The 14,351-nt window shown below is 44.0% G+C and overlaps 4 protein-coding genes across 6 annotated transcripts; 3 read left to right on the forward strand and 1 right to left on the reverse strand.

The window, feature by feature from the left end:
- Positions 1 to 11: 11 nt before the first annotated feature.
- On the forward strand, positions 12 to 4,302 carry LOC6575716 (serine-rich adhesin for platelets). Its single transcript, XM_032729219.2, has 3 exons — positions 12 to 211; positions 563 to 1,837; positions 1,901 to 4,302. Exons 2-3 carry the CDS (start codon positions 689 to 691, stop codon positions 3,944 to 3,946), a joined length of 3,195 nt encoding a protein of 1,064 aa, XP_032585110.2. The 5' UTR covers positions 12 to 211; positions 563 to 688; the 3' UTR covers positions 3,947 to 4,302.
- A 235-nt stretch (positions 4,303 to 4,537) lies between these two features.
- On the forward strand, positions 4,538 to 6,349 carry LOC6575717 (chitinase domain-containing protein 1). Of its 2 annotated transcripts, XM_002001686.4 has the most exons (6): positions 4,538 to 4,616; positions 4,768 to 5,054; positions 5,114 to 5,309; positions 5,382 to 5,585; positions 5,650 to 6,049; positions 6,105 to 6,349. In XM_002001686.4, the coding sequence occupies exons 2-6, from the start codon at positions 4,794 to 4,796 to the stop codon at positions 6,244 to 6,246; spliced, it is 1,203 nt and encodes a 400-aa protein (XP_002001722.1). In that variant the 5' UTR covers positions 4,538 to 4,616; positions 4,768 to 4,793; the 3' UTR covers positions 6,247 to 6,349. The 2 variants fall into 2 exon arrangements, with proteins under 2 accessions (XP_002001722.1, XP_032585112.1); XM_032729221.2 differs by lacking the exon at positions 4,538 to 4,616 and having other exon boundaries at positions 4,623 to 5,054.
- A 206-nt stretch (positions 6,350 to 6,555) lies between these two features.
- On the forward strand, positions 6,556 to 8,076 carry LOC6575718 (metallophosphoesterase 1 homolog). The gene is made up of 3 exons (XM_002001687.4): positions 6,556 to 7,185; positions 7,248 to 7,752; positions 7,815 to 8,076. Exons 1-3 carry the CDS (start codon positions 6,767 to 6,769, stop codon positions 7,995 to 7,997), a joined length of 1,107 nt encoding a protein of 368 aa, XP_002001723.1. The 5' UTR covers positions 6,556 to 6,766; the 3' UTR covers positions 7,998 to 8,076.
- Positions 8,077 to 8,328: 252 nt separating this feature from the next.
- On the reverse strand, positions 8,329 to 14,316 carry LOC6575719 (sodium-coupled monocarboxylate transporter 2). Of its 2 annotated transcripts, none has more exons than XM_015164781.3 (7): positions 14,140 to 14,316; positions 11,855 to 11,949; positions 11,523 to 11,678; positions 11,290 to 11,449; positions 9,942 to 10,007; positions 9,830 to 9,881; positions 8,329 to 9,758 (listed from the first exon to the last, which is right to left on the reverse strand). In XM_015164781.3, the coding sequence occupies exons 1-7, from the start codon at positions 14,314 to 14,316 to the stop codon at positions 8,518 to 8,520; spliced, it is 1,947 nt and encodes a 648-aa protein (XP_015020267.1). In that variant the 3' UTR covers positions 8,329 to 8,517. The 2 variants fall into 2 exon arrangements, with proteins under 2 accessions (XP_015020267.1, XP_002001724.1); XM_002001688.4 differs by lacking the exon at positions 14,140 to 14,316 and adding an exon at positions 12,851 to 13,403.
- Positions 14,317 to 14,351: the final 35 nt, after the last annotated feature.

Below are 14,351 nucleotides of genomic sequence, written 5' to 3' on the forward strand. Positions count from 1 at the left end.
AGTAAAACATTGGGAGTATTCATTATTTCAACTTTTGAAAGTTGCTGTCAAAACCACATATACAACAATCGAATCACTACGCAAATGCAGATTTCTTTTCATTTTGACGAGCAAAACAGTCTGACAACTCTGGCGACGGCAAGGCGAATGAAAATTGGCTAAACAGCAAGCCGAGTGAACACAATGGAATTGTGTTAACAATAACGCACATGTAAGTGAAAATCAGAGCTTTTCAACTAAATGAACGAACGCTGTGGGAAAAGTGTCGAATTTATTGTGTGCATTGTTTTTTAAACGGGCTTTGTTTTTTTTTTTTTTGTGGACGGGTGAGTGTGTGTGTGCGTGTGTGCGAGCAAGATGGCATAATTTGCATATGTGTTTGTGGAACCAGGGCTGCCAACCTGCTGGCTTCGCGTTTGCAGTGACAGTAGCGCTCAGCTGTTCGTCTCGAGCAGCATGTGTCGCAACATTCAACGGCAACACAGTTTTGCATGCACTGCGCAACTATTGTTATTGATAACACGAATAAAGTTTTGTTTATTTATCCCATTTCTTTTTTCAGACAATGCCACTCGCGTCGCCTAGCTAACTCTGTTAACCTCCTCATCAACATTGGCCGTTAGCAGCTTCCACCATTGCATTCGCATCATTCACTCACTGCCAGGCACAGCAAGGAGAGCAATCAAACATGCCCATGAGTGATGTGGCTGCAGCTTTAATCTACACGGAGCAAGGCAACGGCAAACACGCCAAGTCCCAACCAACAACGATAGCAACAACAACAACTGGAGCCACTGGAGCTGCAGCAGCCGGCATGACCAACTCCTCCTCTAAGTCGGATTCAATTGGTGGCGCTGCTGCAGCTGCCGCTCAGCTGGGCAACATGCTGTCGCCTTCGCTGAGCAGCATGCAGGGCCAGAAGTGGCAGCAGGTCTTCGACTTGGATAAGGTGATCAAGCAGCTACGCGCAGCGGAGAAGACACACCTGCGCGGCAACAACAAGGCCTCGTCTGCCGGCGGCTCTGCTGCTCCGCATGTGGTGCAGGTGCAGCGTCTGAATGCCTCCGACATGGCCTACTATGACATGGTGCCGAAGCTGGCGGCACGTGACATTGTCGTGTGCAACGCCTGCAATGGCAGCTATACCAAGGCCGGTTTCAACAATCACATCGCACTGCAGCATCCCAGCATCTGGGATGCGGCACCCAACAAGCTGAGCAGTAGCGCCGCCGGTGCGACGGCGGCAACTGTTGCTGCCGTCGCCGACAGCAGCCAAGATGGCGAGCTGTTGGGCTCACCCACGGACACGCTGTCGGCGACCATGTCCAGCTGCTCGAACGGCTCCAGCAGCTCCCTGGCAGCTATCAATAATAGTAATAACACCAATATCAGTTCGGCCTCGTCTTCGTCGTCGTCGCGTCATAAAAGCAGCAGCAGCAAGAGTAGCAGTTCCTCAAAGACCGGCAGCAGCAGCAGCAACAGCAGCAGCACTGGTCGCTCCCGTTCCAAGTCATCCAAGAATCGCCACCACTCGGATGTGCACCACACCAAGGTGGGTGGCTCTAAGAAGAGCAGTGCCATAGCCACCGCTGCCACAGCACCGGCACCCGTTGCAGCAGCAGCTGTTGCTGCCGTCAAGGAGGAGCTGCCAACAGCAGCCGGCGCACAGCCCGCTATAACTGTCTTCTCCTCGTCATCGAATTCTTCGTGCTCGCTGCCGCCGACGCCGGCAACAGTTGCTGGCAATGGCAACGGCAACGAGCACGGCATCAACTACTCACCCGCCAACAACATGCTGGACGAACAGCAGCAGCAGCATCAGCCCAGCAAGAAGAAGGTATGGCACATAGGTATACGAGTAACATGTAACATTTAATGCACTTGCCCCAAATCTTTGCAGCTGAAAACGACCGGATCAGGCGAAGCCACATCCCATCATCGCAGCAAACCTGCCAAGGAGAAGCAACTAGCGCCAATCTACGAGCAGCAACAGCTAAGCGAACTGGATCAGGCAGTCTCCTCCATCACTGGCCAGGTGAATGTGGAGCAGCTGCAGCAGCGCCATCAAGTCGACCTCTCAGCCGCCACCGAGGAGGCACTGCCCCTTATGCAGAACGCATCCGATGATAATTCCATTTCGCTGACTCTGGACATGCTCGACAGCAAGTTCATCAATGAAATCCTAAACACTGTCGAGTCGGACCTGCCCTTCGACGAGAGCGCTCTAGACACATCCCAACAGCAGCAGCAACAACAGCAGCAGTTGTCAGCGGATCAGCTGGAGCCGAATACGAAACGTTTGCGCTTCGACGACGGCACAATTCAAGCCGATGCAGCGGAATATGCAGCAGCACTCTACCAACAGCAGCAGCAGCAGCATGGGCAACAGGTGTACACTGAGGAGCCCCAGCAGACACAACTGTCTGCCATGGATGCAATGCAGCTGCAGCAGCTGATCTATCAGCAGCAGCAAATGCTTGAGCAGGCAGACCAGCAGCAGCAGCAACAGCAGCAGCTGAAGCAGGAGGAACTGCAGGCAGAGGCAACAGCGCAATTTAGTGTCTACAATGTGCCCTCGCTGACGGACGATGTGGAGGAGACGGCGCAGGTGGCCGGCGACGAGCAACTGATGCTGCCCAGTATTATCTATGAGATTACCGACAATAACCAGGTGTCTGTCCTGGATCAGCAGAGCCAGCAGCAGGTCATAGCCGAGTTTCTCACCCAGGCGGGCTACGACAATGTCGACGTGAACGTGAATGTGAACGTGCTGCAGGAGGGCGTCAATGTCGGCGGCAGCGGCGGCAATCAGATGATGTACGATGAGCTGGGCGAATTTGATTTTAGTAAATTGGAGACTGTTAGCGGGGATGCCAACAACCACACAAAGACTGTCAAGCTGGAGAACAACCAGCCACAACAACAACAACAACCACTACAACCAACGGGTGGCAACAGCAACGGGTTCAACCACTTTGAGGGCGTGTTGCACGCCCAGCCACATCGCCAATTGGCCAACGCCAAATACCACGAGGATTCAACGTACTTTAATATGACACTATACTCGGGGCCACCCCGCCCCCTGGCCATGAATACCTTCGGCCTGGTGAAGCTGCCCAATGGCATGGGCGCCACGTTGCGCAAGAATCTCCTAACTACTCGCAAGGCCAACAACAGTTTGCTCTCGCTCAATGGCAGCAGCGGCGTCGTGGGCACCTTGGCGCGTGCCCCGCCTCCGCCGCCAACTGTCAATTGCAACGGCAGCAGCAATGGCTCGCAGCAGCTGTTGCTGCCACGCGTCGCTGCCGGTCAGGGCAAGACAATCTATGCCCAGAGATGCAGCGTCATAGCACAGGAGCGACTGCGATGCAACAAGCGGGCGTTGCTCAGTAAACTGAGCAACGGCAGCAGCCTCGGCAACAGCGCTGGCAACATGACAGTGAAGCGCCTGCAAGAGTTGCTGGCGGGCAAACTGAAGCCGGAGAAGGAAAAGGAGAAAGATAAGACAGACTATAGCGAAGCTAGCGAACAACAGCTGCAGCAGCAGCAGCAGGAGGAGAACAAGCGCATGCACAGTTTCTATGAGAAACGGCGCAAGTTGCTCGCCACGCGACAGCATCGACACTTGCCTATTGGCGGCGGAGGCGTCAGCAACAATCGCCCGTTTAAGCGCCAGCGACCCATGCATTTACCGCTGCAGCTGCACGGCCACAGCAACAACAGCAGCCACAGCAACAACAATGCCATTGGCAGTCCGCAGCAACAGTTGCTGAGGAAGCAACTGTTGCGCACCTTGTCCGACAGCAGCAACATTCAACTGACTGCAACGGCAACAGCAGCGCCTGTGGGCGGCAATGGTGGCAGCAGCAACAATCCGTGGAAGAGCAACAGTTCCACGCCGGGCAGCAATTCGGCGGGCAGCGATCTAATGCGTGTATTTGTCTGAATATATACAAATACTTATACATTATACAAAATATGCTAAATGATTATGATTAACAATTATGATAGTTGTATACACACCCACACCCACACCCATACACACACATATACACATACACCTAGAGCTATGTTAATAATTTTAATTATTTTTTAAATCAATTTTTTTCATTTTTTAAAGTGATAATTAGTTTTTGGCTAATTGATTGTACGTAGTTTCTTTTGTTAGTCTATGCAATAAGTTTAATTTAATTTTGGATGTTAAGCTAGACAGCATTATGTTGATAATCCCCCCTCTAATTTATACAATGTAAACTTTTAAATATAATTATATATAAATATATACATATGTATACAACTGCATGCATACGTTTAAAATGCGCGCCTTTTTATACGTTAACTGGTTTGCTAAAATTCGAATCACTTGTTTCTTTTGCATTAAATTGGAGAAACTGTTCTTACTATGTGCAGGAAAGAAATTTAGTTGAAATTTACATAGGCATACATATATTTATATATATCTGACGAGCACATTGTTAATATAAATATTAAAATTGCATTCAACGATAACGACTCAAATGAATTACAGTGAAGATATCTTTGCCTGTGTTATCGATAGCAAATGGTTATCGCTAGCGAATAGAGCTTTGTATGTGCCGGTGTTTTGGTTTTGCTGGGTACGTGTTTGTTTCTAATGTGATAAAATGAAATTGATTAACAACGCTGCTGATAAAATTGTAAAATAAGAGCAAAATACATCTATTGGCTGCAGTGTACGCTCATGCTAGACCATCCTATTATTTCTAATTGATTTCTGTGTGCATCCAGGCGTTCCTCAGCCCTGCTACAAGAAAATGCGAGCAATCAATGCACAAATTATTTGGTGCATTCTCTTAGGTAGCCAATACGTGCTATGCACCTTGACGCCCGACAGCAAAAACAAGAACAAACGGGACTCGAAATTCCTACGTGGTCCGCAGGACAACGATGTGTTTACCCTGAACTTGGTGTCACCGGAGCCCCTGGCAAAGGATATACTAATTCATCATGAAGGCTACTACAAGGACACGGCGCTGCGTCGCTTCAATGGCACTGTGCTGGGTTACGTGACGCCGGCAAGTATTGGAGACCTTCAGCTAGAAACTACCTTGACTAATTATTCATTTTCCTGCAGTGGAACTCGCATGGTTATGATATAGCCAAAATCTTTGCCAAGAAATTTGATATCATCTCACCTGTCTGGCTACAAATCGTGAAACGTGGAGATGAATATGCAATAGCTGGCGACCACGACATCGATGCTGGCTGGATAAATGATGTACGGCGCAAGGGCAAAGTGCAGCAACAGCAGCAGCTGCGCACTGTAAAATGTAAAACTAATGATAATCCGTGCTGTCATGAAGACCTACTTATTTGACCATTTTCTTGAATATTCTCTCTAGTCTTCCCTCGCATCATCTTTGATCACTTTACGGATCGAGACATAAAGCTGTTGCTGAGCGATGCGAAGGAGCGAACAGAGTTAAATGAAATGCTGATCCGAGTGTGTAAGCAACATGGATTCGATGGATTGGTCCTGGAGGTGTGGTCGCAGCTGGCGGGGCGCATAGATGATAAGATACTCTACACCTTGGTGCTGCAAATGGGTGCATACAATTACCCTCTATTCTATAATCTTCCATATTCATACATAAATCTCTGATTTTACAGCCAAGGAGCTGCAGAAGCAAAAAATTCGGCTGATTCTAGTGATTCCACCGCAACGCAAGGACATGCCAAATTTGTTTGGTGAGAAGCATATGGACAAACTGTACAAGTACATATATGCCTTCTCTCTGATGACATATGATTACTCCACGGTGCAGCGTCCAGGCGCGAATGCTCCACTCTATTGGGTGCGCTCTGCTGTGGAGCACATCGTGCCTGATGGTTGCCAAGATATGGAGGTGAAGCGAGCTAAAATATTGCTGGGCTTGAACATGTATGGCAATGATTATACGCCCGATGGCGGAGGCCCCATTACATACGGTCCGTACCTGGACCTGCTCAGGCACGTGAAGAAGCACTTGACCCATGATGAGCGCGATATGGAGAACTTTTTTGAAATCAGGTGAGTGGTCATCTATTTCGCTTGCTAATTAAATCTAATGAGGCTAATTCTCTAGAACCGAAACGGGTCGTCACATTGTGTTTTATCCGACGCTTTATTCGATCAATGAACGCATCCAATTGGCTCAGCAGCTGGGCGTTGGCATCTCCATTTGGGAGTTGGGTCAAGGATTGAACTATTTCTACGATCTCTTCTAAAGGGGAACACATTCCAATATAGTGAATATCTGTGGTCGATTTTGCTTAATTTAATGGAACATCTGACAACTGCACACAATATAAGTTGCATTTAATTATTATATGTGATTGTCAAATCGGATTTTCAGTTTCAATTGCAGTTATGCGCCAGCCAACGCAATTATCGATTTATCGATTTAAAATACCCAAATGGCCTACAGCCCTAGTTCACATAATCCCTAGAGGAATTTGTTGAATTTTTGAAAAGCGTAAAGTATTGAAATGTTTTAAAATTATTTAAAATGCAGAGTAAAAAATCAGAGGCTTTGAATAAATAATAAAAAAAAGAAAATTAAAATAAAACATACAAATTATGGAAAATTTTCAAAATTTAACATTATTTCATAAAGTTGCCGCTTGAATGGCTTGCACCCCTGGTTAATGTATCACGTTATTTTCGCCATCCCTGCGGTTTTACTTGCATTTCATTTTTGCGTTTGTTTACATCGCCGGGTAGCAATAAATTGTGTTTTATAGGAATATGCGTTGGATTTACGCATGTTTTGTAATTGTACTGTGCGCAATAATCTTCTGCGAATATGTGGCCGACTTTGTCGTGCTACAAAACTGCAAATGGCCCGAAATACGCCGCAAGAAGTATGTGGATGATCCACTGCGAACGATGGTCATAGCCGATCCCCATTTGCTTGGCCCCCATCGTGGCCATTGGATGGACAAGCTGTATAGGGAGTGGCATATGAAACGCTCTTTCCAAGCAGCCTCGAGGCTGCTACAACCGGACGTAGTCTTTGTGCTGGGCGACCTATTCGACGAGGGCGACATGGTCAACGACAAGCACTTTGATAGCTACGTAATCCGCTATCTACAAATGTTTAATCTCCCTGCTGGCATACCGCTAATTAGCGTGGTGGGCAACCACGACGTGGGCTTCCACCACAGGTAAATCTTATGGACTGGAAATTGACACATTTGACTTTTAATGTCCATCTTGATCTCGACAGGATGCATCCCTTCTTTACGTCGCGCTTCGAGCACTATTTAAACTACTCTATGGTGCATTTGTACACCATTAAACAAATACACTTTGTTATGATCAATTCCATGGCCATGGAGGCCGACGGCTGCATGTTTTGCAATGAGGCAGAGCAAGCGCTGAAGACTATATCGAATACTCTGTTCTGCATGCAGCATCCGCATGTGGCTGAGTGTGCACGCACGCGTCGTCATCCATATAGCCAGCCGATAATAATGCAGCACTTCCCCACGTATCGGATATCGGACAAGGTGTGTCGGGAGCACGATGCGCCACACATTGAAGCCTTCAGAGAGCGGTATCATGTCCTCTCCAAAGAGGCGACCGACACGATAGGCGATTTGCTAAAGCCGAGGCTCGCCTTTGCCGGGCATTCGCACTACTACTGCCACAACATCAACCGATTGGGCATTGACGAGTATACGGTGTCTTCCTTTAGCTGGCGCAATAATGTGAATCCCAGTTTTATGCTGGTAAGCCCTTACAGTCATTTCTAACTTCTCCAAGACCAATGCCGAACTGCCCTTGCTTTCAGGCCACCATTACGCCTGATGACTATGCTGTCAGCAGATGCAAAATGTTGCCACAGCAATTCGTAATCAATAGCTATTTAAGTGCGGGCATTGCGTGCTTGGTGCTCGTCGCCTGCCAGTTAAAAAAGTATTGGTGCAGGCGGAGGCTAACGACATCGGAGACAGTCCATTTGAAGCAACATTAACTGGAGTATGAAATATTCATGGTTTTGTGATTCTTTGCCAAAGTTTAGAGGCTTAAATTAAATTGTTGTTTAAATTGTAGAATACGTGCTCAATCACTGACTCTCATATCACTGGCAATGGCAAACTTGATATATACTTACATATATAATATATTTATTAATTTATTTAGTTAGTTATTAATCCTTTTATCACAGACATAATGCTTGAACAACAAACAAACAAAAATGCCAAAAGAAAATACAATTTAACTGGAATTCAACGTAAACTAAAAGAAAATCAGTTTTCAATAAAGCTACAGATTCATAAATTCCTGTACCTGTGTGTGAATGGGTGTGTGTGTATGTATACATATATAAGTGTGTGTGCGCCCTTCTGCAGATTTGTACTACTTACTAAACTAAGATTAGGCTCAAGTTAAATTAACTTATAGAATGTAGTGGAAGCTGCGACTCCCGTTGGTTTAGGAATTCGTTTTGTAGTTAACTTAAGTTGGCTTAGGCACCTGGTTCTGCTTTGTATTCATGTGCGATTCAGCAGATTCGTCTGCTGCTGCTGGCGGCTGACGAAACACTCCTTGGGCAGGAATCGATGGAGGACTGGCGATATGAGGTCCGCGTCGAGCGTCTTCACGTCCGTGGGCTTCGTCAGCAGCGAGACAATGGAGCCGACTACAATGACTGTGGCCACGCCGATTGGGTTGATCCAGTGATACGAGAGACGATAGAGTGGAAACACATCCTCCTCATTCACCCAGTTATGTTCCGGCAGCGTTACATTCGTCGTACACTGCGCCACGGACACGTTGAGCTTCTGCGAGTTGAGCTGACCCGCTGCAATGGTGAACTGGGTGCCAAAGGATATCCAGCCGGCCAGCAAAGCGCCCACGATGCCTCCAACCGCTGTGCCCACGTTGTTCGCCCACGGCACGAGCATGCCCAGGGTGAAGAGGCCAAAGGTGGTGCCCGCCGCAATGGCCGTCATGGAGGTGCAGATGCTCAAGACGCCACTCAAGTGCTCCAGCACTAGAACCAGGGACAGCGCAATCACGCCCAGCACTAGAATGCTGCCCTTGACCAAGATCGTGGAGGCGCGTTCACTGGGCTGAATCTTGAAGCAGCCCCGCACAATGTCCTCCAATATGACCAGCGACGTGGAGTTGAGCACCACAGACAGTGAGCTCAAGGCGGCGCCAAAGATGCCCGCAATGAAGAGACCAGCCATGCCAGAGAGATGCCCCACACTCTGCACCACGTACAGCGGCAGCAGCTGATCGTCGTGCGTGATGAGGCCTGCAGTGAGCGGATCGCAGTCCTGATACTTCTCGAAGATCAGCAGACCCACGTAGCAGCAAACGGAGACGAAGGCAGCCACGCCAATCGTGAATATGGCCATCGAGGCGCGCGCCTGCTTCAGCGACGGCAGCGACATATAGCGCTGCACCATGGTCTGGTTGACCGCATTGAAGGAGGTCCAATACGAGAAACCGCCAATGAGCACGCTCCACACCGTGTGGCGGACATAGGGCGATGGATTGATATTGGTGAAGACTAGGCGTTCACCCTTGGCGGCATCGTCGAACAACTTTTCCATTCCGTTGGCGTAAAACGTGCCCAGGATAGCCACAGCGAGCACCGAGAGGAACATGACCAGCGTCTGCCAGGCATCCGTGTGGACGACGGCCTTGATGCCTCCCACAAAGGTATAGAAGACGCACACGATGACAATCACCGATGATATCACATGCAAATTGATGCCGGAGACTGTGAGGAGAGATCGAGAGAGTGTTCAAATATTATATTTGCTTGAGATAAGCTAGTGAGAAATTACTTACCTTGATTCAATGCAATAGCGGGCACATATACAATGAAAGGCAGAAAGAGTATCTGGGAAGAGATGAGTCATATGAGTCATAAATATTGGATGATTCGCTCAGCTGTACTCACCTCGTCCAGAATGAACATAAATGAAGCTATGCTGCGTATCACCGAATGGAAGCGCATTTCCAAGTACTGAAAATAGAATAAATATATATGTATATATATAAAATCTATATATATTTTAATACTTGGGTAATTTCTTAGTTTTTATAAAAAAAAAAAGTTTGAGATAATCCACATCTCCCATCTAGTAAATGTCTCCAGTTCATTCGTGACGAATTCGCATAATGCCTGTTATTAAAAGTAGATTTAGTAGCTATCCTATTGCCCATTGGCATTAGAGAATCTAACTAATTATAAGCCTTCAGTAGCTAATAGCATACAATAAACCCTTAAAGTCAAATAAATACTCATGCCAAATAAGATAAAAATTCATAACGCACGCAACCTTGAACCAGTTGCCCCGGACAAAAACCGGGAAGTAATTATCCTAACCCAATACACATCGACTCGAACAGCAGTTATAATATGTAATTGAGTGTATGCGAGAGAGAGAGAGAATCTCTCTCATCTATGAGCAAAAAATAAAATACAAATAATAATTCCAAGTGGAGCGTGCAAAGTCCATTTCGGAGCAACATTTGCTCAAGTCTTTGCCTTAATTAAAATGTGTCCGACAATTTCTCGACTTGGGTTACAAATTGGCCAAGCATAAGGTTTCAATGCACAATGACAAATCAAATGAAAACCAGTAAGGAATGTTGCAGTAACCAACAGCGACTGCATAATACTCGCTTAAGGTCTAAAAAACAGTCTCAGAGGGAGTCTGTAAATATTCCACTGTTAAAGTTAAGAACTCAGAAACATTATAATACCCTTTTAATGAGTATTAAAATTGCTATCCAAACAGTTTTGACGTGATGAAAAATTTAACTAAGTAACTTTGAGTTTTATGCTTCACTTAAATGATAAAAATAGATTTACTTTACACAAATATACAAAAATATAATTAGTATAAATAAACAATACTAAAAACATAACTAATAAATCTAATACTAGGTAAACAAAAGTTAAACATAAATATTTGATAAGATCTGTATGATAAACAACAACTACTTCGACACATATTTATACTTATTCTTATTGTCATACTTATACTTTATCTTCTAGTTCTATTTATACCTATGCTTATATTTTATATATTATAAATATTTATATTGACCTTATACAACAAGTATGCCCAATCAAAAGGCGTTGTTCGAAGTATCACTAATTAAGTGCCAAAGCAAGAGTCGGGTTACACTTTCTTATCGTTTGTGACTGTGATTCGACTTAACAGCTTAGTTTATACGCTGTCTATAAAGTTTATGATTTGGACAAAGATATAGATATATGTATATATGTATGCACATACCTCATAGGACGAGCCGACTTGCAGTACCGTAAAAACTGGTATATATATGTAGGCGACAGCTATGCCTTGTAACAGAATGGCTATTGCTATAAACCAGTATTGTGTGCCATAATTATATATCTCCGACGTGGTGCCCAGTATTGTGACGCCCGATACATAGCTGCAGATAAGAGAGATAAATTATAGATAGTGTTATATACACACATATATCTATGCATATATATCTTAGTTACCTGGCTATTAGACTCATGGCAACAGGAAAAACTTTCAATTGGCGCGATCCGAGCAAATATTCGCTCATCTTAGCCGAGCCAAAGTCCTGTTTACGCGGCTTGTCAACGCTGTCCGGCAAACTAGGCTCCACTTCCTCAATAGTTTTCTTCGATTTTCTAAAAAAAATAGAGTCGGGTAGAGTCAACTTTATGATACTCGCTCAAAAAAGTAACTGAATGGATTTAAATTGAAAATAGAAGTTATAATTAAACTTGAAGTTTCCCTCTAATAGAGACAAAACCAATATACTCATTTCACTAAATGGGCAAGTATTACACTAAATAAATCTTACTTGTAGCAGCCGAAATAAATGCCCGTTCCAGTGGACAGCACAATCATGCCCAGAAATACGATATAGTCTACTGTGCCGAATCTGTAGTTATCCGTCTGTAATCAAATATTTATTATTATTTATTTATTGATTTTCCTTTTTTTTTAGCGCATCCGTTAGATAATTTTGTGTTTTATCTCTAAATATGACAGGCATTTGATATAAATCAACACTTTTTTGCTAGACTAACAATGTTGCGAATTATTGTTGGGTTTTTTCGTAAAACCCTTCAGTAAAATTTTTTACGTGAATAAAGCTAAAAAAGACCTTTAAAAACTGATAGTTAATAAATCAAAAGCAATTTTATGAAATATATAGTTAGTTTTAATTTTTGAGAAATTTTTAATATACATACATATTGTTAGTAGAATGAATTGTTTTGTTTATGCCATTTTAGACAATTTTGTACATTTCTTAAATATGTTTCTTTCGATATTTCTGGTTCCTGATTAACTTATTGATTGCAAAATAAAACCCAATATAATGCTATAAATTATTTATTGCAAAACTGTTTTCCGATTCTGTTTACTAATTGCCAATTGATTTGGCATTTATACGCATACATTACATTATAATAAGAAACAGCTCACATAATAAATCTGTTTTGCATTAGCACAACTATACTAACGCGAAAGAAGGCAAAACTTGCTAATACGCCGACTAAATTGCTAAGACTTATCTTGCAGATTTTTTTTTTTTTAAATAAATACAAAAGCCTTTTAACGCCTACTCAATGGGCCTCTACGGGGGGGACTTTAAACTTTTACGCAACGAACGTCCAAAAAACTTTATCACAATTTTGAACTTTGAAACGGACGCGGTTCAGACTGATATATATGTATGTGTATGTGCATATAGATATAAATATGTAAATATATGTATGTAGATTTCACAAAAATTGGGGAATGACCTTTAAGCTAACGCGCCAACCGGTCTTGAGTCTCTTTTTTCGCTTACCGTTTCCATGTTGATATTCCCTTTATTCTTTACCGGTTGAAAATCGAAAGCAAAACAAATGAACACAAAAAAAAAAACAACAACAAGAGTTTACACAAAATGCCGCTAACAACAACAACAACTACGAAAACGGTGCGTCGCTGACGAAGAAACAACACACAGCGAAGGGGAAAAGAGAGCGAGACAGCGACTGCGAGAATGCAATATAGAAAAGTTCAACGCAGTGCAATGAATAGGCTTTTATTTTGCATGCATGTAATATTCCATATAATTTGGCACTTCATAGATTTCAATTCCAAGCGATATCAGTTTTTGTACTTTAACGAAAACGAAACGACAAATAGAAAGTTGCGTTCTGTGCAGCTGCTTGGGCAATTCTTTCAAAAGCTAAAAATCGAGACACGACACGCGTCACCCGCACCGATGCCGATACCAAATTCGATTCCACGAGCCGAGCTGAGTGCGCCAAAAAAAATAAAACGAAGCAACATTAACCAAAAACAACCGTTAACAGCGTACGCACTTCGCCCAGTCCCGAATTGCACTGAGACTCAGTGCCGAGCGTTTGTGTTTGGTTTGAGGGCGCACAGCGTACAAAAGCTCACTCTCTCCCTGCCAACTTGAGAGTGAATGGTATGGGTATGTATGTGTGCGTGCGTATGAACGTTGGCTAAGCACATCAGTGTTACAAGTTGACATAAAAGCTTTACCAACAAGAGAGCGTGTAAGAGTGAGAGTGAGCGAGCAAGTGGATGTGCGATTGATCGTCATTGAAGAACAGATGCACTTTGATAACGGTGCATTCTGAAAGAGATGGGAGAGTGGACTTTAACATGTCATACAATGTATGTGGATAAGAATTCTTGTGTTTGCGCGTGTATATGTAAGAAAAGTGAACTTGTTTGCCGGCAGAAGTGCAATAAACTGATAGCATGAAGTTAACTATCGGAACTTATTACTATTAAATATTAGAAGTGAAGGAGAACGGTGATGTGGATTTGCATTTTGATTGGAAATTTTTAAAAGTTCTTATTTATATGAAAATAAATAGCAACCCAAATGTATTGTAAAATTGGTAAATTTTAAATATTCAATTCACTACAATATATGTATATCCTTCACAGAAGTCTTTAAATATATTTTTTGAAGAATTTCTAATATATATTAATTCACAGTTCTCCGATGGATATGGATGGATATTTTCCTATGCATATAGAGATACCGTTATTGCAGCTATGCATTTCAATAGAAAGATATGTACGGATGAGCTATTGATGGAATTTTCGCACCTTTTTGTCACCTGTGGTCGCTGTGAGTATTACCCATTTGGTTGGTAGTGTTCCAATGCCACCGGGCAGAGCCATTCCACAGCGAAACGAGTGCAAAACGCAACTGGCCGCAATGCTAGACATTTGACAGTTGTAGCCCGTCCGCAATCGCAGTCGCAGTCGCATTCGCATTCGCATTCACGTTTCCATTTCCATTTGACCAACAGTCGAAT

Source organism: Drosophila mojavensis, unplaced genomic scaffold (genome assembly GCF_018153725.1).
Source record: "Drosophila mojavensis isolate 15081-1352.22 unplaced genomic scaffold, ASM1815372v1 contig_36, whole genome shotgun sequence".
Lineage (NCBI taxonomy): Eukaryota > Metazoa > Arthropoda > Insecta > Diptera > Drosophilidae > Drosophila > Drosophila mojavensis.